At 40.7% G+C, this 22,821-nt stretch overlaps 2 protein-coding genes across 5 annotated transcripts; both read right to left on the minus strand.

Annotated features, from left to right (window-relative positions):
• Positions 1-74: 74 nt before the first annotated feature.
• LOC109042823 (uncharacterized) lies at positions 75-21,290 on the minus strand. 4 transcript variants are annotated; one of them, XM_072296174.1, is made up of 7 exons: positions 21,062-21,289; positions 19,855-20,155; positions 4,134-4,363; positions 2,414-2,630; positions 1,737-2,001; positions 1,088-1,313; positions 76-638 (listed from the first exon to the last, which is right to left on the minus strand). In XM_072296174.1, the coding sequence occupies exons 2-7, from the start codon at positions 20,128-20,130 to the stop codon at positions 308-310; spliced, it is 1,545 nt and encodes a 514-aa protein (XP_072152275.1). In that variant the 5' UTR covers positions 20,131-20,155; positions 21,062-21,289; the 3' UTR covers positions 76-307. The 4 variants fall into 4 exon arrangements, with proteins under 4 accessions (XP_072152277.1, XP_072152275.1, XP_072152276.1 ...); XM_072296176.1 differs by lacking the exon at positions 2,414-2,630 and having other exon boundaries at positions 75-638; positions 1,737-1,942; XM_019058372.2 differs by lacking the exons at positions 76-638; positions 1,088-1,313; positions 1,737-2,001; positions 2,414-2,630; positions 4,134-4,363 and adding an exon at positions 12,945-14,054 and having other exon boundaries at positions 21,062-21,290.
• On the minus strand, positions 5,056-6,523 carry LOC140223867 (uncharacterized). The gene has a single exon (XM_072296177.1). It carries the CDS (start codon positions 6,506-6,508, stop codon positions 5,462-5,464), a length of 1,047 nt encoding a protein of 348 aa, XP_072152278.1. The 5' UTR covers positions 6,509-6,523; the 3' UTR covers positions 5,056-5,461.
• Positions 21,291-22,821: the final 1,531 nt, after the last annotated feature.

Here is a 22,821-nt window from a genome sequence, read left to right on the forward strand (position 1 = left end):
GTTTGAACTCATCAATGGATGTTGCACTCCGTGTGAAAAAGCCGACAAAATTCGGCCCCAGTGTAGGGTCTCCTGTCTCTGGTGACCCCCCTCAGACCCTTCTCAGATCCTCCTTGATAAAGTGCCCTTCTGGTCCCCCCTCAAAACGTCCCTGGTTTCGCGCTCGAATTTTGATTATCACAGTCATTCGTTCAATTCAAGTACCTATCACCACTATTGTGTCTCAGATCAACAGTGGACATAGAGCGTCGTCGATTGCGATGAGAAGCGATGAGATGTAAGATGAGCATGGCGACAGTTACTAGGGTCAAACACACGAAGATGATGTCAGAGGCCGTGACGATATTGACGTCCGTGAGGTACTTGTCTTTGAAACCGGGCCGAGGAGTCGCCCGATTACGACCTGAGCATTCTGGGCCTGGAACTCGGTAAGTCGGATCAGGTGCGGCTTGGTGCAGTAGGTGTTCTCGGCCCCCAGGAGGGTGAAGTTGGAGCCACTGATGTTCGTTTCGCTGCAAATCCAGTCCAGGTCCGCGTCGCAGGCCAAAGGGTTGTAACTGATGTCCAAGCGTAAGGTGTACGCCACATTTAAGGCGAAGTCGTCCGCGCGTAATGTGCTCAGGCCCGTTCTCTGCAGACTGAAAAAGTGTGAAGAGGAATGATGATAAATTAGAAGAGAAATCGATCGTTCACTGGCGAATCCAGCAAAATTGGAAACATTTTTTTTTCTCCATTTAAACCTATGAAAATGTATCGATTCTTGAAGGGGCCAGGTAGTCCGACAAGAATCGATTATTTAACATAGATTTAAATGGAGGAAACCCGGTGTTGCCAAATTGCTGGGTCCGCTTCTGTGATCGTTTGAGAGACATTTGAAGCGGTCATTCTCAAAAAGACTTCGAATCGAATCGAGGTCGATTGACTGTAGCTTTTGACAGGCCAGGGTGGGCCTGGTGGTTTCCAGTCATGGTGATGGGTCTTATTGATGGATGAAAGCTGAGTGGCTCCATTCATTTAAAAAACATTTAAATTCGCCAAAAATGCACTGTATAGTAAAGTAAAGAGCAAACGAGAAATTTGGACTCACCTGATAGTCCGCAAGTTTGGGAAACACGCAAAAAACGGTCGTAGTAGTTCAACTAAATCTGGACTGCCATCTAAGCTTAGGATTTTGATATATTTCTTGTCCTGAAGCGTCGCTCTCAGAGAAACTGTTGGTTCAATTTTTTTCGATAGCGCAATATTGTGTAGTCGAAGTACTTCCAACTTGTCAAGGGGCCGGATGAAATCAATATCCTTCAATTTGTAGTGATCTGTGAATGCAAATACACCATAGTTTTTAACGAAAGTGTAGGAATAGATATTACTATTCTGTCTTCACTCGATTTTTTTTTTTATTCGTAATTTTCTGTTTTAATTGTTTTTATAGAAATAATTTGGACTATATTTTACAATCGAGAACTACAATTTCTGGCTCATACATGAAAACACTCAGCCTCTCAGGAAATCTTATTGCACATATGTTGTATCTATAATGAGCTGAAAATTGTAGTTTCTAATTGCAAAAGGAGGGTCCATTTGAACGTTTATAAGTCAAAAGGAACTATGTTAAACCTAAACCCTAGACTCATAGTTCCTGTTAGTATGGATACTTCAAATTGACTTTTAAAAACATGAGATTCCCTTAGGGTAGTTCGCTCTTCTTGAATAAAGCAATTTGCATTTCGCAGGCTTACCTAAATTCAACTCGACTAGAGATCTCAGTTTTTTAAGATCTTGAGCCGTCCTATCGGTGAGATCAGTATTATCATCATTCCGTTTAGCGGAGAGCGTAAGATTCTGTAAGCGCATCAAGGCGGATAAATCATGCGATAATTCAATCGGCAGCTGTGGGCCTTCGTCCCCAATGCACAAAGTTTTGATGTTCGCAAACGATACTCTCCTGAAAACTTTCGAATTTCGCAAATAATTCCCGCATAAATTTAAGTACGATAGCTTCTCCTGCAAATAAAATTTCTCTGGTTGGTCACTGTTCTAATAAAGACAATCGTCGACCCTAAAATTATCCTTTCTGCGGTAAAACTCAACGATATTTCACAGACTCATATTGATGACGTGATCTATTAAGCTAGGATGAATTCGGAAAAATTCGTTTCCATTTAGAATTTTTATATGAGAAAACGGTTAATTATCCTGAGGAAAAAGTAGAATTTATGAACAAATTCTTGGAAGTACTGAGTGAATTCAACTTTGAAAAACTTCGTGTGAAAAAATAAACCTGCAGACTATTTATCACATTGACAGTCGACACTCTTTTGCGCAAAACGCGATGGATATGGTTTTTACCAAACGTCAAAAATCCGAATAAAATCAATATTTTTCTTTATATTTATTAATATTTCTCAAATTTTACCGGAAGGATGATGTCCATTGAAGACGTCGTTTGATAACAAAGATTGTTCGATAGGTCCAAGTGGCTCAGACTTGGAGGTAACCCATGCGGCACCAAAGTGATTTTATTGTCGCTTAATACCAATTTTTCTAAATTCCGAAGATGTTTGAACGCATCAGGACTTAACTTGGTGATCTCGTTGTGATCCAAATAAATCTCTCGAAGTGCTAGATTATACCTGTTCAAAAAATTAATATTATCAGGGAGTTTTAACGATAACTAACTCAAGATTAGTGAAAATCTCCTCATCCAGAAAATTTTGGTGAACTTGCTTAGTTGCTAATCCTTTTAGCTTTCAGACGAGGAGGTGTCCTCAACTATTTATTTATTTATTTTTTAAAATTGTAATGTGTGTTTATGTATGTTTATTCACAACGCTATGAATTTCTTGTCACACTTAGTATTTATGAGAGAAATCCATCAATATAATTTCTTTATATTTTTTGTATTTTTTCTGTGCCTTAAGAGAAATAATACTCAAAAATATTTTTTTTTAAACGTCAATCACTTTTGCGTCATACAAAACATGAGTGGACAGTAGTGCTCGTTGAAAAATATGTGTCATTATTTCAGCAGTTTTCCAAAGTTTCATTTTGTGTCAAATATTTTTCGATGGCGGAAGTAGAAAAAAACACGTATTTCCTACTAACACATTTTTTTGTTGTATTTAAATTTTAAAGTAGATAAAAATTAGTGGAGGTTTACAACATTACAATTTCTTCAGGTATGCATTTTCCGACTTCAGCCGTCGAAAGGTACCTACACAGAGAGATCTATCAGGAAGATGTCTATGATATTTCGGTCAACGGCAGGAAAAATTCTCTACATGAGCTCTTATCTCTTTGAATTATGATTTATTGATACCACCAAGAGTTTATGAGGGGTACCCCTCTTAGTTTTCTTCATTCCGCTATCGACGTGACGTATGAACGGAATGGCACCTATTAGAATTGGGGAATAGCGTGTGCACTTCAGGGGCTATGATACAACTATTGCTACTCTCCCGAGCGAAATTGTGGCTCGCTCATTTGAAGGCGTTTTTTTCTGTGGCCGTGTGTGTTGATTCTCTCACTTCTAATGTTTGAGGTTTTATGCACAGGAAAGTTGTGATGTATCCGGGATACGAATACAGATTTTATCTTCACGCTACTAAGTAATAACATGGGTGCCTTCGGGAACCTTTTTAGCTAAGGGCTTGCCAGGCAATGTGTGAATTATTTAGGTGTTTCATCACGTGGGCTTTAATTAATGATGCTCTTAACTGTATTGTTCGAGTACTACCTCTCAAGATAAAAACGTATTATTTATTGCGTTTTGTGGCTCTTCGCTGAATAAATGCGACGTTTTTTAACGCCGCGCGCCGACAGCCGATGAACCGAACAATGTATATTATTTTTTTTTTTATTTTTTTAATTACACAGATTTATTTATTTCTGACTATTTATTATCATTACTTAAACGTCGTTAAAGAACATTTATCAATTTTATTCAAAATAATTGTATCATTAATGAGTTAATGGATCAGTCTTTTAATTCGTGAAATTGTTTGTCAATAAGTCATTTACGACGCAGACTGAAAAATGGTAAATAAATTGATATCCACCCATTCCCGCTGAAAATACTACAGATCGTCAGCGACTATTGACTTCCGTCTAGTGCCTAGGTCTGCCCGAGAACTTACCTAAAAGTATCAGTTTTTATATCCTTGATTTTATTATGCGAGAAACTAAAGATCTCAGCCCCCGGGATTTGCCGCAGAGCTGGGAACAGTCCAGCATCAATGACCTTTTTCCCCGGTACATGGAAAGGCCCTGTTATGTCCTCCAGCTCACCATTCACCAGTTGCAATTTTTTAGCGTCCCTCGCCATGGTCAGGTATTTTGGATCTAGTTTTTCTGGCCAATGAGAAATCTGAAAAAGTGATATAGTGTATCAAGTGTCTCAAAAGTTCCCTCGTATCTTACTCTATCATCTGATCGGAGTAACGCGTAACACTTAACGCTTAACGCATGACGCTCAACGCCTGAGGCGAGAAGCTCTTCGGGGATTGGACGGGAGGCGTAGTCCTCCAGCACCATGAAAAACAAATTTCGTTTCAGCCTTTTTATAAGGTTACCTTCAGATAGATGGTGTCCTTACAACATCCAAGCAAAAAGTTAGGAAAGGAGGTGAAGGAAACCCAGATCAATATTACGAAGAAAAATTAACTAAATTTTCGTTTGAATTTATTATTTTATTTCATTATCAACTATAATATTATCTTAAAAACGTGAAAGATACATAAGTTAGGCTAAGTGTTCAAATGCGCTTACAAAATATGTCTTGATTAAATTACATTTAAATATTAAAAGGACAAACTTTCGGGTCTTAACTGAAATCAAGCCCAACCGAAGTTCCATTGAAGTGGTGGGTTGCTACATGACACGACCCTTTATTTTTCCTTCAACCCTCTTCATTGCAAGGTTGATACGCGTCTTATCAGGGACGCCAATCGCAACCCACCCCCTTTTTCCCTACTGAAAAAACCATTGAGGTTTCTTCAAGAGCAACTCCCACCGTGTGGGGAAAATTATGAATCAACGTAACAGAGTGGTACCAACCTGGAAGCACCACTGGAAATGGAACAATCAAGAAGGGGGGTGGCAGAAGCTGGAAGGTGGTTGGGCTTGAGAGAAGGGTTCTAACCTCAAGATTTATCAAAGACAATGATGACATGGAATATATGGACTGCATTTTGGAATTTGGAACGATAAATTCTGGCTCTTCTGGAGAAACACTTATGTGCATTGGGAAACTAATGGCACATACGTTGTTTTTTAACCAGGCTAGAATTTATAGTTCCGAATTGCAAAATGTAATCCATATATTCTGTGACTGAGATCTTGTTTCTGCTTGGGTGTACCGAACCTGTCTTTGCTGTATAAGTTTTTTACTTGCTCTTTGTCACCCTAACATCATATCCAACCCAGGAGTCTCAACTATATCAGCTCCTGCAACCATCCCCGACTACTATCTCTTGTCCCTAGCCTGTTCAAGTCGGTGATAGTTGTATATGAATTCCGGCACCATATGCTTCTTATAGAACTCCTCCAGCTTGACGGTCATCTTCTTCCATAGCTCCGGGTCGAAGTCTATCGTCTCGCTAAGGAACCCGCGCGGAGTCCAGAGAATAAAGACCCCCTTCCTCCGCCCGGAGATGCCCAACTCGCCTTGCACTTGATAGTAGTAGAAGTGGTTGCGGTTCAACCGGACCTGATTCTTTTCCTCATCGAGCGTGCAGCAGTATAAGTCGTCCTTTTTAATGACAGCGGTGAGATTGGCGTTGCGGAGGAAGTAAGGGCACTTGATCTCGAGGAGGGTGTCGTTCCCGATGAGTCCGTCGGGGGAGGCGGCCAAAAAGCCCCGCTCCAGGTCTACAATCAGTCCTGAGCGATCAACTTTGACGTTGTGGCGTCGGGCGTAGTCGTCGGCTGCACGGCTCTCCCGTTCGCGACCCCAATCCAGCGCCTTGCGTTTCCAGTTGGTGTTCTGCGAGTTCGAGTACAAGAGGAAGTGGAGCAACTTCTCCGTCGTGCCCGTCCAGTTGTAAACTGCGCCGAAGCCGGACGCTGTGAGCCGAAACTTCCGTTCCTCGTGCCACCTCACCGAATCGTGTCCCTCGATCGTCGCCTCGAAGATCTCCTTCTGCTTTGCCTTGTCCACTTGCAGTTTCGCGACAAATTGCTCTACGACCGAGTCGAATCTGGCTGCCGCTCCTAGCATCGGCAAGAGAGAATGTTTGAACTTGTGGCTGGTCCATAACTTTAGATCCCTCACATTTTCGTCAAAGTTATACTCAGCCAGTGGTGCTATCTCACTCTCTACTGGTATTATTGGTTCAACGAAAGGAGGGTTTATATCTTGGACATGCTTTGAGCCGTCCTCTCGGCTCGAATCTTTTTGATTTGAGCCGTCGAAATCTTTCGTAAGTGACCTCCTCGAAGTTTCTCCTTCTTCAAGACTGCCTTGAACAGCCTCTGAATTCGCCCCGAAACTTTTTCTCTTTAACATAGGCATCAACAGATCGAAATTGTCATCCTTCGATTCAATATTGCTCAGGTCATTTCTAATAGTCTTGGACTCGTCTTCATTAAAGTCTCCCAAATTCGGATCTTCTGGGACTAAGCTTTTAAGTATTCCTGGAAAACTGATTGATGATTTACACACAAGTAAAATGAGGCTGTCGGGTAAATCGATGGCAGATATGAGGAAGTTATTGTAATCACTGCGCCTCGCAATTATAAGCCATACCGGTGGTGATTTTATGCTTGCCTGAGCCTCTGAATCTTGGGTATCCTCAAAAACTGAAGTTTTCAGTGTTTTTAATCGATTGAACTCATCCCACTCCTGGAAAGACAAAAAATCAGGCGTGGAACAGACTCGCTTATCGTGTTTGGTCCAATTATACCCTCCAGCTCACCGTTCACCAGTTTCAATTTTTTGGCGTTCTTCGCCATGGTCAGATATTTTGGATCTATTTAATTAGATATCTGGAAAAATAGAGCTGATAAACGCCAAAGTGTCTCGGAAGTTCCCGCGTATCATACTCTATGATATATAATCATAGGAGTAACGCGTATTGCATAACGTCCGAGACGAGAAATGCTTCAGGGGGCTCGATCGGGAAGCAGTAAGGAGGCATAGCCGTAGCCTCCTAGTATTATAAGGAAGCCAATTTCGTTTAAGTCTTCCTGTGAATTTATCTACAGGTAAAATGTATCCTTACAACTTCCTAGCGATGTTTTAGGAGATGAGTTGAGGGAAACGTAGATCAATCTTACGAGGAAAAAATAACTCGCACATATTCATTTGAATTCATTAATTTATTTCAATATCAACAACAATTCTAACTTGCAAACTAGAAAGACAAATCAGTTAGGCTGAGTTAATTATTGCGTTTTCATAATATATCAATTAAATTACTTTTAAATATTGAAATTACTCCAAGCAAAAAGTTTCGGGCCGTAACTGAAACCAAACCCAAAAAAGCTCTATTGAAGTAGTGTGTTGCTACGACACGACCCTTTCTTTTTCCATCAACCCTCTAAATTGCAAGATTGATACCCGTCTTATCAGAGATGTCAACTACAACCCTTCCCCCGCCCCTTTCTCAACGGAATAAATCAACATTTCTGCAAGAACAATTCCCACCATGTGGAGAAAAATTTGTAAAAATGTAACAGGGTAGTGCCGACCTAGAAGCACCACTAGAAGTGGATCAACCAAAAAAGGGGGAGTGGCAGGAGCTAGAAGGTGGTTGGAAAAGAAGAGTTTTAACCTTCATACTGATCAAAGACAAAAATGACGGGGACAACGTTCTGCTTGGGTGAATCGACCCTGTCTTTGCTGCACAAGATTTGACCCTCTCCTTGTCTCTTTAAAATCATCTATGATTCTGAACTACACGGGTTCGTGAGACCATCCCTACATCCGACTTTTACTGCTGAACTATTCAAATCGTTCGTAGTTGTATACGAACTCCGGCACCATATGCGTCTTATAGAATTCCTCCAGCTTGACGGTCATGTTCTTCCATAGCTCCGGATCAAAGTTTATCGTCTCGGTGAGAAATCCTTGCGGAGTCCAGAGGACGAAGACGCCCTTCTTGCGCCCAGAGATGCCCAACTGCCCTTGCACTTGATAGTAGTAGAAGTGGTTGCGGTTCAACCGGACCTGATTCTTTTCCTTGTCGAGCGTGCAGCAGTATAAGTCTTTCTCTTTGATGATATCGGTGAGACTGGCGTTGCGGAGGAAGTAAGGGCACTTGATCTCGAGGAGGGTGTCGTTCCCGATGAGTCCGTCGGGGGAGGCGCCCAAGAAGCCCCGCTCCAGGTCAACAATCAGTCCTGAACGATCAACTTTGACGTTGTAGCGCCGTGCGTAGTCGTCGGATGCACGGCGCTCATGTTCATGACCCCAGTTCAGCGCCGCCTGTTTCCCGGTGGTGTTTTTCGGGATCGAGTACAGGATCCAGTGGAGCAACCTCTCCGGCGAGCCCGTCCAGTTGTAGACGAAGCCAAAACGGGATGCTGTGAGCCGGAACTTCCGTTCCTCGAACCACCGCTTCGAATTATATTGCTCGATCGTCGCGTCAAAGATCTCTTTCTGCTTAACCTTGTCCACTTGCAGTTTCGCGACAAAATGTTCTACGACCTCGTCGAATCCGGCTGCCGCCCCTAGCATCGGCAAGAGAGAATTTTTGAACTTATCGCTAGTCCTAGACTTGTTTAGATTACTTACATCCTCGTTAAAGTTATATTCAGCCGGCAGTGCTATGTCACACTCTGGTGGTATTATTGGGTCAACGGAAAGAGATTTCTCATCTCGAATATTGTACTTTGAGCCGTCCTCTGGGCTCGTAACCTTTTGGTTTGAGCTATCGAAGTCCTTCGTGAGTGACCTCCTGGAAGTCTCTCCTTCTTCAAGATTGCCTTGAACAGCCTCTGAATTTGCTCCAAATCTTCCTTTCTTTAACAAAGGCATCAAAATATTGTAATTGTCATCCTTCGATTTAATATTGCTAGGGTCATCGCGGATGGTTTTGGACTCGTCCTCATCAACGTCTGCATCATGAGCTTCTGGGACCATCGGATCTTCTTGGACCGTCAGATCTTCTGGGACCAGGTTCATGAGTCTAAGTGGATCTTCCTCCACTAAATAATTCTCTAGTCGCGGAGGGTCTATACCAGAGTTGTGTTCATCCTGATCAAACTGCTTCGTTTGCTTCGCAGGAATCACAGGTTGCTTTTTCGCTGTAATTTTCTTCATATTTTTCATCCATATTTTAGGCAATGATGACTTTGCCTCTTGCTCACTTTTATGGGTTGGTCAATCACTTCAAGATTTGTTAGAGGTGTAAATCTGCTCCTTTTTAATGAAAATTTTTCAAAATGATGAGACTTTCCTTGACGAAGCAACTCTGGAACCTCGCGTGAAATGTTTGGACGGATTATTTGCCTTAAATTATTATCTATATAGTCCATATTACTAAATTTTGACTCGTATTTGGAATGTTTTTGATCTATGAAAGCGCCTTTTTGTAACAGTGGCTCCTCCTCAAAATTTTCCTCAGACGTTTGAAATATCCGCTTTCCATCATTTTTGTATGATTTCTCCTCAAATGTTAACATGTCATACTTCAATGCTCTCTTTTGTAATCCGTTATCTGAGCTTTTAGATTCTCCTGGAAAACTGATCGATGATTTACAAACAAGTAAAATGAGGCAGTCGGGTAAATCGATAGCAGATTTTAGGAAGTAATTGTAATCACTTTGCCTCGCAATTATGAGCCATGCCGGTGGTAATTCTGCACTTGCCTGAGCCTCTGAATCTTGGCTATCTTCAAAAACCGACGTTTTCAGTGTTTTTAATCGATTCAATTCAACCCAGCCCTGGAAAGACAAAAAATCAGGTATGGAATAGACTCATCGTTTTTCGTGTGTACTCAGGTTGTGTCCTCCAGCTCACCTTTCCCCGGTTTTAATTTTTTGGTGTCCTTCGCTATATGGTCAGCTTTTTGAATCTGGTTCATTTGGCAAATTAGATAACTAGAAAACGGAACTAATAAATGCTAAACGATCTCAAAAGTTCCCGCGTATCTTACACTATGACGCATAATTTATAACGTCCAAGGCGAGAAGCGCTTCGGAGGGTTAAACGAGACACGTAGACCGCTCCCTGGTAAAAATTGGCGATACGAGCTGCGTTTCAAAATACCATAGGAGTTCTTAAAGCCGACTAAAGAAGGCTATTGAAAATCATATAGCTGGCTGTAGAAAGCGGACCAAATCATTTAGCCGGGCTATACGAAGCTATAAAAAAGTATACAGTCGGGCTATAGCTCCTATCGCCGGGCTTTACACTTTATCGCCATTGCGGCTATAAAAGGCTATAAGAAATTGTGTAGAAATTCGTGTGCTTTGGAAATCATTTAATTTTGATACGGAACTACCTTAATATTTACAAAAGACACATTATATTTTCCTTTAAAACATTTTTTATTCATCAATTAAAATGAGAATATCTATACAGAGTGTGCAAACATTTCAAAATCATGAGTTGAAAAACGCTGACTCCGCGAGACTAAATATTAGAGCCTAACACAAAGCGGAGCGGCAACGCACTGGCGCCTACAAACCTAACAGGGATACTTCACGCATTGCGCAATGCGTGAAGTATCCCTGTTAGGTTTGAAGGCGCCAATGCGCGTTTCGCGCTCTCTGCTCGCCCGCCGCGCCGCAGCGTGCCACGGCGTCTGAAGCAACTATTTCACACCAGATGTATTGCCAGTATCATAAGAAATTGAAGGCGCTGCAACATATTAAGAATGACAGGCATCCTTCAAAAGTACGGAGCTTTCCTCGCAAAATAAATCAAGATACTACGGCACAAAAAGAGAGCGGTAGTCCAACAACTAACTAAGTCCTAGTATCCGTATTTCGTAACGTTTAGCATATAATTTATCGTCTGGCTGTTGCTTAATCGCCATCGGCTGTAAAAGGCTAAAAGAAATTGTACAGCCGGCTACAGTAGCTATTGGAAATCTTACAGCCGGCTTTAGGTCTATGGTATTTTGGAACACAGATTCTACTGCCAATTTTTACCAGGGTAGTATCATAAAAAACAATTTCATTCTAGCCTTTCTGTGAATTTACCTTCAAATGGATGGTGTCTTTACAATTTCCAAGCGAAGTGTTAGGAAATGAGGGGAGGCAAACCTAGATCAATATTACAACAGAAGAAAAAACTTACTTTTTCATTTAAATTTATTATTTTATTTCAAAATCAACATTATTTAAACTTATAAACTTGAAAGGTACATAAATTTGACTAAGTTTTCAACTGCTCTCAAAAAACATCACAATTTAATGACTTTTAAGCATTAAAATTTTAAAGAGAAAGATTCGAACCTTCATTGAAATCAAGCCCAACCGAAATTCTTTTATCGTAAAGTGGTCGGGTGCCGCGACACGACAATTTATATTTCCTTCGATCCTCTTTTTTGCAAGGTAGATACTCGTCCTGGAAAGGCCGATCGTAATCCCCCCCCCCTCCCGCTCCGCAACTGAACATTCGAGATTTTTCCAAGAGCAACTGTCAACGGGTGTTGCGACTAGGTATCCGACGTAGTGAGTAAAGCTGATCGGAAGGAATTACTGGAAGTGGGACGACCATCATAAAAGGGTAGTTGGGAGAAAGGGTAGGTTGATCAAAGACGATTGGGATAACGTTGCTGCTTGGGTCAATTGACCCTGTCTTTATTGCACAAGTTTTTAACCACTCTTTGTCACTCTACAACCACTGATGATTCTGAACCGTGGAGGCTCGTGGAACCATCTGCTAACAACCGTCTCTTGCTGTTGATCTCTTCAAATTGGTGATAGTTGTATATGAACTCAGGCACTATATGCGTCTTATAGAATTTCTCCAGCTTAACAGTCATGTCCTTCCAAAGCTCCGGGTCGAAGTCTATCGTCTCGCTAAGGAACCCGCGCGGAGTCCAGAGGATGAAGACCCCCTTCTTGCGCCCGGAGATGCCCAACTGGCCTTGCACTTGATAGTAGTGGAAGTGGTTGCGGTTCAACCGTACCTGGTTCTTTTCCTTGTCGAGGGTGCAGCAGTACAGGGCTTGCTCTCTAAGGATGGCCGAGAGATTCGCGTTGCGGAGGAAATAAGGGCACTTGATCTCCAAGAGGGTGTCGTTCCCGATGAGTCCGTCGGGGGAGGCGGCCAAGAAGCCCCGCTCCAGGTCTACGATCAGTCCTGAGCGATCAACTTTGACGTTGTGGCGTCGGGCGTAGTCTTCGGCTGCACGGCGCTCTTGGTCTTGACCCCATTTCAGCGCCTTGCGTTTCACAGTGGTGTTCGCCGGGATCGAGTACAAGATCCAGTGGATGAGTCTTTCCGTCGTGCCCGACCAGTTATAAACTGCGCCAAAGCCGGATGCTGTGAGCCGGAACTTCCGTTCCTCGTGCCACCTCTCCGAATCGCGTCCCTCGATCGTCGCCTCGAAGATCTCCTTCTGCTTTGCCTTGTCCACTTGCAGTTTCGCGACGAATTGCTCTACGGCCTCGTCAAATCCATCTGCCGCTCCTAGCATCGGCAAGATGAGTATTTGAACTTGTCGCTAGTTAAAGACGTGTTTAAATTATTCAAATCTTCGTCAAGGCCGTGTTTAGCCGGTACTACCAGATCACCCTCTTTCGATGAAGATGGGTCAGCGCTAGGCGAATTTCCATCGTCAATACACATGAGGTCATCCTCTAGGCTCGTATCATCCAGGTGTGAGACATACTCGCCACTATTTGAATCGTTATCGAAATCACTCGCAATCGACCTCATTGAAACCTCTCTTTCTTTAAGACTGCCCTCCGGGTTTGCCTCAGAGGTTGTTCCCTCTGACTGAGGCAGTAACGCATCATAATTGTTATTACTAGATTCAATACTGGTGAGGTCATCTTATAGAAGTTTTGGACTTGTCTTCATTGAAGTCTCCAAAATTTTCATCTTCTGGGTCCACGCCCATAAATCCGAGTAGATCTTCCTCCACCAAGTAGTCCATTAGCTGTGATGGGTCCGACTGAGGTTCTGACTTAGGTTCTGACTCAAGTTCTAACTCAGGTTCTGACTCAGGTTCTGACTCAGGTTCTGACTCAGGTTCTGACTCAGGTTCTGTCTGGGGCACCAACATATCGTAATTTTCATCATTAGAATTAATGGTGAGGTCATCTATATAAGTTTTGGACTTGTCCTCATTGGAGTCTCCAAAATTCTCGTCCTCTGAGTCCACGCCCATAGATCCGAGTAGATCTCTCTCTTCCAAGTAGTCCTCTAGCTGTAATGGGTCTGGGGCAGAGTTCTGGTCATCCTGATGAAACTGCTTCCGTCGTATCGCATTTAACATCGATTGCTTTTCCGGCTCGGCTACTCTCCCGTTCTTCATCCATTTTTCCAGCAATGATGGCGTTGCCTTCTGTTCACTTTTTAAGCGTCGTTCAATCAATTCAAGATTCTTCAAAGGTATAAATCTGTTCCTTTTCAATGAGAATTTGTCAAAATGATGAGACTTTTCTTGAGCAGGCAACTCTGAACCTTTATGTAAGATGTCTTGACGTATTATTTGTCTTAATCTTTGTCTAAAAGGGAAATTTTCATCAGACTTGGACTCGTATTTGACATTTTTTTTATCATTGAAAGCTCCTTTCTGTGGCAGTAGCTCCTCTTCAAAAATTTCCTCCGACGGAACTATGTGAAACATTCGGTTTTCATCATTTTTGTATGATTTCTCGTCAAATGCTGGCAAATCATACTTCAATCTTTTCTCTAGTAATCCGTTACCTGGGCTTTTAAATTCTCCTGAAAAATTGATTGATGGTTTACACACAAGTAAAATGAGGCTGTCGGGTAAATCGACGACAGACTTGAGGAAGTAATTGTAATCACTTCGCCTCGCAATTATAAGCCATACCGGTGATGATTTTATGCTTGTCTGAGCCTCTGAATCCTGGCTATTCTCGAAAACTGAAGTTTCCAGCGTTTTTAATTGATTAAACTCAACCCAGTCCTGGAAAGGCAAAAAAATCAGGTATGGAATAGTCTCGTTTTTGCGCATTGATTAGAGAACAGAAAACAATAAATCTGAAAATAGTGAATAAAGAAACAATTGCAAGAGTGAAGCGAGTCTAATACATGACTTTCATCGTTGAAATAAATGAGAGTTTACTTCCCTGGATACTCATTTGTATATAAAAAAATAGTTTTACATACATCGGTACGGAATTATTTGTCTAGGATAATTAAAATAAATGATTATAATTATAAAAATAATTTATTGACAAAAATGCTGGGGAATATGGAACCAAAAGGAAAATTTTCGGTCCAAGCTCCACTTGTATTTTACGTACCTATCAAAATTTTGGGAATTATCCTGATGTTACCATGTACGGAATTTTAATAAATTTTTGTGCGATTAAGTGTGTGAATTTTATGAAGCAGCTCCAACGACCTGAAAAATTCAGGAGACAAAATCAGTATATTTCAATAGTAGATAGGTTCATGTCAAAGAGGGAGATCATATAATTATTAATTCGTCATTACTTCTGCGGCCCGATTAGGCATTGAAACAATGTCGGCCTGACAAGACAAGACATAGCCCTACCTTAAGCATGAAATATATCGCATTTTGATGTCCTATCGGCCTACTTTAACCTTTCGATAATCGGCCTGCTGTGCGAGAGCATCAATTATCAGCACACTCACTTTCGATTATCTCCGAAAAAAGCATAACATTTTGAAACCTAAATTGGTTACACATCGTACGTATCAACTACGCATGGGATCAAAAATGCTCAAAAAGGTATTGAATCACTTTTATTCATTACATTAAAAACTAGCGTACAGGACAAACTCGATCTTGTGAATGATGTCTTCATTGCAGTTATCGATAAGTATCAGTCAAATTTAACTTACCTTTTTCCTAATAATACGAGGCCCACTTTGTCTGGATGGTTATTTAATTAGAGAGATGAGCCGTAAATACACTGTTAGGCTTATATGTCGAAACAATTGAATGAATACATCAAGAAGATACTAGGGTACACAGTGTCACAACCAAAAAAATTAAATCAATGTAATGTTCAAAGGATAAAGAGCATTTTCTGAATCGCGAAAAATGTGGTGGCAGTTTACACACATTATATTAACACACAGTTAAACACACATTATATTTTCCTTTGATACATATTTTTTTTCATCAATTAAAGTGAGAATAATCCATACAGGATGTGCAAACATTTCAAAATCATGAGTTGAATAACGCTGAATCCGCCAGATTAAATATTAGAGCCTAACACAAAGCGGAGCGGCGACGCACTGGCGCCTACAAACCTAACAGGGATACTTCACGCATTGTGCAACGCGTGAAGTATCCCTGTTAGGTTTGTAGGCGCCAATGCGTGTTTCGCGCTGGCTGCCCGCCTGCCATGGCGCTTGAAGCAACTATTTCACACCAGAGGTATTGCACAGTATCATACGAAACTGAAGGCGCTCTAATATATTAGTAATGACAGGCGTCCATCAAAAGTGCGGAGCTTTCCTCGCAAAATAAATCAAGATACTACGGTCCAAAAAGAGAGCAGTATTCCAAAAACTCACTAAGTCCTAGCATCTGTAATTAGTAACGTTTAGCATACACTTTATCGCCTGGCTGTTGCTTAATCGCCATCGGCTATGAAAGGCTATAAGAAATTGTGTAGCTGGCTATAGAAGCTATTGGAAATCTTACAGCCGGCTGTAGGTCTATGGTATTTTGGAACACAGATTCTACTGTCGATTTTTACCAGGGAGAGACTGTAGCTTTATTTTTATCTATTCCTGTGGGTCAATTTTGGTAACCTCTTTTCTTTAATAAAATGGAACAGAACGTAATAAAACAAAATTTTAGGTATCATAAATTTGGTTTGAAATTTAATATAGCTCACTTTGAAAAAACAGGAGTCAAGCTGCATTTCCTTTGGGTTGAGAAGAGTGCTTACTCCTACAAAGGAATTGATAATTTGACCGGGCAAAGTTGATAGTGAAGAGGAAAATTTCGTAATTTAGTACATGGCCTTGATTTAGCAGTTCTAAAATCTCGTTAGTAGATAAAAAAAATAACTCTTTTATATAATTCTTAAAGCAACGAGAATCTAAGTTTCATTAAAGCATCACTGAAAAAAATGATATAACGCGCTATACGAAACTGGTGTGGTAGGTACCCGTTTGAGGTGCTGTACGGAGCTGCCTAGTGGCGGCCACCAATTCGAATGGCGCGCGCCACGAAACTCGTTTGGTACAGCGCTGCGCGGTGCTGCGCCTCGCGGAATGTTTATGAATCTCAATCAGCCAGGCGGAACAAATACTAACATTCTCGGATCTCATTTCATAATGGAGATACGTGATTTTACACTTTGGCTAATAGAATATATGTCACATTTTTGAAGAAAAGATACAGTTTAAGATGCTTAATAGCAGATACTCACCTTCAGGCTTCACAATTTGAAAAATCCAGTAGTAAGATCTGACAGCAGTTGGGTACAAAGAATTTCAATGTAGGTAGATCCATAACGATGATAATTTCTGTGAACTGATTTTTTAGTAAAATGTCCAGTAGACTGACACATTTACTTTAAGAATCAGATTTCAAGAAAGGTAATGGTTTAAAAAAACCTATGTTCATGAGCACGGTGGATATGAAGGATGAATAAGGAAAACATAAGAAACACTGATTTTGAGTAATGCTAACTCTAACTCACAAGAGAAAAGCTGTCAACCTGATGTTTTACACTAGCCATTTAGCAATCATTGATCAAGAACTTTCGAGTAATAGGAAATCACAAAAATCACAGGGTACAGAATAGAAGCTGGTTGTAAGCGATTACTTGGAGCGTTAAAGTAGGTAATGAATATTGATAAGGTAACCATGTAAAATGTTACTCAGGGGCACAAGATGGTGAGTAAGGGTGGTATTTTTCATCATTCAATCTAAAGCCAAGACCGACAGTTTCTATTTACAAATTAACGATTAATAGAGAGAGGAATAAGTATCCTTATTAGCCTTGAAACTGTTTAGCGCAGTCGCTCAGGAAATCCCAAATCATAGAAGAAAAGCGTTTAAAGAATTTCTCCGGTTGAGCACATATTTTGGTGCATTGATGTATCTCTCTGTAGTTCTAAGCACAAAACATTGAATTTTCATGGGTATAAGAGAGTTTTAGATGAAATAGGAAAATTATCAAGTAAATCATGGTACCCAGGCAATCTAGCGTATCATGCATCCATCAACATCTTGCCCTGGTATTTAACATTCTCAGAGGTGGACAAGGGAAAAGCGAAGTAAAATTTCGTTTGAAAAGATTATAAAATGAAAACTTCTAGACAACTAGGAAATGGAAAAAGCACAAAGTAATCTTACTTTGAAAACAAACAATCAAAGAGATTAAGGTCTCGGTCGACATTGTGGGCAAGTGCACTTAGGAGCTAGAGTAGCTTCAAAACTTCACGGCATCACAAAACCAATTAGGTTCGAACATGTTCAAGATAAATATATCCTTGATTGTAATTATATTTAACGAATAAACATGCTAAAAACTACCGATATTATGTATTGTGAGGGATCTGAGTGATATGAACTTGGTAATGGCCGGAACTTCGGTTTGGTACGATCGCGGTTTTCCACACATAAGACACGATGTTAGGAAAAGTAATGTAACAAACTGTTGAATACTAGAGTAAACATGAGATAGGGTGAAATTAGAATTAAATGTTTAAAGTCAAAGAGATACAAGAAAGAATATTGGCATGTTTTGATGACGAAGACACTGATAACAATCCAGACCAACAACAACCTGCCTTACTTACTGTTCATAGCAAAAACATCAATTATTAAAGATAGCAGCACTATCAACCCAAGAAGCGGGAAAATAGAATAATCATTTAAATTAAAGCGGGGACTTTTAAATTGACGCACCCGAAAAAGGGTCCGAAACCTTTGTAGTTGATACCTCAACGCAACGGCCATTTTTGTAACAGCTCGGAATGATTTGCCGTGGATGATGGTGTAAACGAGATGAATCGTGCCGCTTACCAAACTTGTTTGGTGCGCGGCATAAACCAGTACGTGACGTCAGTTTATAACTAAAAAATTCTGGTACGCCGCACTAGATTCTCGTTCTGCGCATCAAACTCTTTTTTCAGTGTGTATTTGACTCGCTTACTCATAACCAAGCATGTAACCTGGCCACTCAATTACATTTCATTGACGACAAACTGTACGGTTATTTATCACTGTTTATCCTTGGAAAGTATGCGATGGAAAAATAAATTTTCGGTCAATGACGAATCAAATATAAACATATTACATCGAAATTCTAAACGAAGAATTAACGTGCAAAAACCATTGGCTCGCTGCTTCACCAAATGGTTCTACTGCAAATTGATACTTAACACTATAATCAGACAAAAACTTCCTCAGCCTCTCATCTGTACATTATTTTTCCCCCGCGAAGAAAACAGTGTAAACCAGGAAAAATCAAAAGTCGAAGGTGCTGAATATAACAAGTCCTTGGCCTGGGAAATCGTCAAGCAAAAGAAGCCAGCGCAGCGCAACTCGTAAGAGTGGCGAGTGCGCCTTCATTATTTTTGTATGCAACAAGGTCAACCACCAAGCATTTATAGTTGCCACCAAATGCGAGCATTCGCTGGGCGAAATGCTTTACTGAGAGCACTATATAACACTTATCTGTTTCCTTTGACGGGGCCTATGAAGCATTGTTGCTTGGAACAATGCAAAAATCAACTTTTGTTCCGCTGGTGAATTGAAAATCCCCGAAATGTTGATAATTGATCCTCGACTCTTCTTTAAAACAAGTTCGTGTAGAGAGAAGTCATAGGAAGCTGAAATAATTCCTGTCTGAGGGCTACTTGATTTAGACCGCATTTAGCAGAAAGGAACCAAGCCACATCAGCTATTGCCAAAATTAACCGGGCAGTTTAATTTTTTACAAGAGAACATTTGTGCGGATTCTTCTGAAAAATTTTAACGATTTTGCTTCGCACTCTGCAGAAAATTAACTGAACTTTGCGCAAAAATCCGCCCTACCGTTTTCATGTAAAAAATTAAATCGTCCGATCAATGGCAATAGCTGATGTGGCTTCGTTCCTGTCTGCTTAACGCGGTCCGTTCAAGATTAGAGAGGCAATATCACTTTGCATCCTTAATCGCGCACGCTCAAAAACGATCACACAAACGCTAGAGCAAAACATGAAGTTGGCGATAGCTGCGTCTCTTTTAGACATTTTCCATATCGACGGTGAAACTACCAAACCACGTATCTCGGTTTGCGACGTCGCAGACTTCCTGTCATACTTTTTTTTTTTAAATGAAAAACTACTTAACATCCAGTCTTGAAAATTTCTGTGATTTTTCCTCTTCGTGCGGAGAAAATTCCGTGAAAATTTCAAGGAATGATATTGATTTGGTCTACTTCAAAAAAATAAAATGTGAGCGTAGATTTTTAAACACCGCAAACGAGATACGTGGTTTGGTAGTTTCACCGTCGATATGTAGGCTTTAGTAACGTGTTTGTATACGTGGCAAAACCAACTGTATTTTTTTGTTGAATAATACCTTAAAATCTGGACCAAACGACAAAACAAAAAATAGGTCGATTTTACTATTCCCAACCAACATTTGTTTAATTGCTTTCCTAGTGCACTTTGCGATGCATCCAACCTCTTACACTAAGTTCAATACTTTCTAATCTTAACGTCCTACGTCCTACGTCCTAACCTAACCTAACCTAACCTAACCTAACGCGATTACTTACTTTCCAGGTCGTGATGTTGGGCTTTACAAGTCCTGTCGAATCAGACTGGCCACTCTCTTGGATTTTGTTCGCTATCTCCACAGCCAGGTCGTAAGCAAAGAGCATGTCTCGGTATGAACCAACGATTTGCCATTCCGGATACGCCCACATCAGTTCGTCTTTTGGGATCATTGTGCAAACGAACGGTGGTAGGTAACAGTCATTCGTCTCATCCCCTCGAGTCGAGATGAATGTTGCAAGAGTCAGAATACATGCGCATTTGGTGCCTATATCCATCGTGGGGATTTTGCCCTGTCACCGTCTGGAAAAAAAATGTCGTCCATTGTTAGCAAAGATCTACAACTGCTTAAGTTAAGCGTTGTAGTAAATGATCCACAAGGATGATAGAAAAATCTACAAACCTGGAGAGAAAATGGCTAGAGGCGACATGGACATCATACCAGCATCGACCAGCACCCGCGTGCTCGTAACCCCCCCCCCCCCCCCCATGCGTTCTCAAAAGGATAACTAGGTGGCTGAGCATCCCTCACATACATATAACAAAGATAGTATATCTTCTAAGTTAGGTCAGCAGGCTGATTGTTGAAATTTATAGACAAAGCGATAGACAAAGAAGACATAGGGAGTATGGAGTGATCCTATTGGTTGAAATGGGTGGTTCTTTATAGACTGAAGGGGTAAATGACGGACTAATTGTTGGGTCCCTCGAGGGTTGGCGTTAACTAGTCTATTACCTACCTTCTATGTCCATTGCAACAACCCGCTACCACCAATAGGATCCCTCCATATCTCTTTTGTCTTCTTTGTCTATAGCTTTGCCTATCAATTTCAACTATCGGCCCGCAGGTAGCAAACCTCTACATTCTAACATACTTCCTCCCTGTGTAAATTAAAAAATACAATACGTGCATGTGAGTGCACAACCATGCAATGCAACGGCGCAACTATGCAACCACATACTAGATTGCGGCAGTCCGAAATTTCCAATATTTCCCTTCTCTCAAAGTTATATTACCAGACGTTTTTGTGCGAAATTTTTGGCGAATATATTCTTGAAAGTGCAAAGATAAATCCAATGCGATCTAAAGCAATAATGATAATCTTTCAGCATTCTTACTGTTCACCACTTATCGAGATATGTGGTACGATATGTGGTATATCGTATTTGCACTATCATTCTAGCAATTTGTATGATAGTGAAAGTTACCTTTTATTTTTTAAAACACATGTCGGCCTAAGTAGTCGGTATCTTTGCTGTGAAAACTCAGATTAAAACGAGGCACATTACAGAATTCAGCTTGTAAACCGTCAAAAAACTAGACCCTGATAACTTTCTATTTCTGATTGTGTCATTTAAATCGTATGGGGCATTCAAAGTAAACGAGCAATCATACTGGGGCATCTGTCCGCTACAGGCAAAATCAAGCCCAAGACTTGATCTTGATTTTGATTAGGATGCTATCAGTTCATATAAGAGTCTAATAGAGAGGGCTCACAATAGAACGAAACATGTGATTCAACCATTGATAATCTTTTTTTTTTCTTTTTTTTTCTAATATTGAAGATTGAATCCATGAGTACGTTACGTGCAGTATTGTTGTGACTTTGTATCAGACACTCAAAGTTCGCCTTTTCATTTCCACGATTTACCTTCAGACACGGGTATAACGGGCGCAGGGATACAAATATTCGTGCTTGATGGATGTCCGTGTTGTATCTACAAAATTGAAGGCGCGCGAAGTCGCAATACTCCGCTCTATGCTGTCGCTGTCAACGAGGTTCCAGTCAGATTTGGAAGAAAAGTTAAACATGGAGGCCCGTTCTCGTCTTTCCTATCTTTGGCTGTAATGCTCACGTAGCCTTTGAAGCACCACTACAAATAAGACAGACGGAAACAAACACAACATGGAAATAGAGCAAGGAAATGAGTGCGTGTGCCTGACGGTGCCGGCGCAGAGATACAACTATTCGTGCTTGGTGGATGTGCGTCTTGCATCTACAAAATTGAAGGCGCGATGGATGAACTCTTAAGGGCAAGAGCATTTCAATGTCGCTAACCTTGCAAACATAAACGATCATCTAAACTAGTTTCACCTCTACTCCCAATAAACTATGAATTCAAGACGAAAATTACCGTCGCAAAGTTTACTTTTTGCAAAGAATGTACCTAAGTTGCACAATCCTAGCAACATTGAAATGCTCTTAGTTCCTTTTTGCAAAATGCGATCCAATTGGTTGTTGCTGCAAAAAAATAGTTTCCCACAACCTGCTATACAATGCTCCAGTGACCATGTAAGTTGGCCCGAGCACTAACTTTTCGGGAAGAAAGCCTTTCCGCTACCTGGTTTCTCACTTAATATCCGCCCGAGTTTCGCATATCTTCCGTTTCTCCTCATCGCAGCTTCCATCAAACCGCAATTGCCCGGAAACTAGGACCGCACATCTTATCTGATAAAATCGTTCGCCCTTTAGACCGATTCTGGGGGGTTAGGCTAGACTAGTCGATGAGTCAACTGTTGATCTAATTTCATTACGTGAACGTAGAAGAAAAACGGGGTAAAAAATCACTAATGTGTGATCAATTTTCAAGGACAATTCTGTAAATTATCTTACGATTTTAAATAAATTAAAACGCGTAATATCCAAAATCTAAGCTCAGATTTGGATTCCTCGTGAAAAATTGATGAGATTTTATGCATGATATGTTAGAATAGCGTGAAGGAAAGAGGTTTAATGACGTAAAAAAACACTAATGTGTGATCAATTTTCAAGGACAATTCTGTAAATTATCTTACGATTTTAAATAGATTAAAACGCGTAATATCCAAAATCTAAACTCAGATTCGGATTCCTCGTGAAAAATTGATGAGATTTTATGTATCATATGCTATCATAGCGTTGAGGAAAGAGGTTTAATGACGTAAAAAAACACTAATGTGTGATCAATTTTCAAGGACAATTCTGTAA

The sequence above is a fragment of the Bemisia tabaci genome, chromosome 2, assembly GCF_918797505.1.
Source record: "Bemisia tabaci chromosome 2, PGI_BMITA_v3".
Classification (NCBI taxonomy): Eukaryota; Metazoa; Arthropoda; class Insecta; order Hemiptera; family Aleyrodidae; genus Bemisia; species Bemisia tabaci.

Coding starts and splice junctions, on each gene's coding strand:
- LOC140223867 (XM_072296177.1), bottom strand. CDS start 6,508: ATGCCTATGTTAAAGAGAAAAAGTTTCGGGGCGAATTCAGAGGCTGTT.
- LOC109042823 (XM_072296174.1), bottom strand. CDS start 20,130: ATGGATATAGGCACCAAATGCGCATGTATTCTGACTCTTGCAACATTC. Junction 4,364..19,854: donor CCAACATCACGACCTGGAAA/GTAAGTAATCGC, acceptor TCACTTTTTCAG/ATTTCTCATTGGCCAGAAAA. Junction 639..1,087: donor CCAAACTTGCGGACTATCAG/GTGAGTCCAAAT, acceptor ACACTTTTTCAG/TCTGCAGAGAACGGGCCTGA.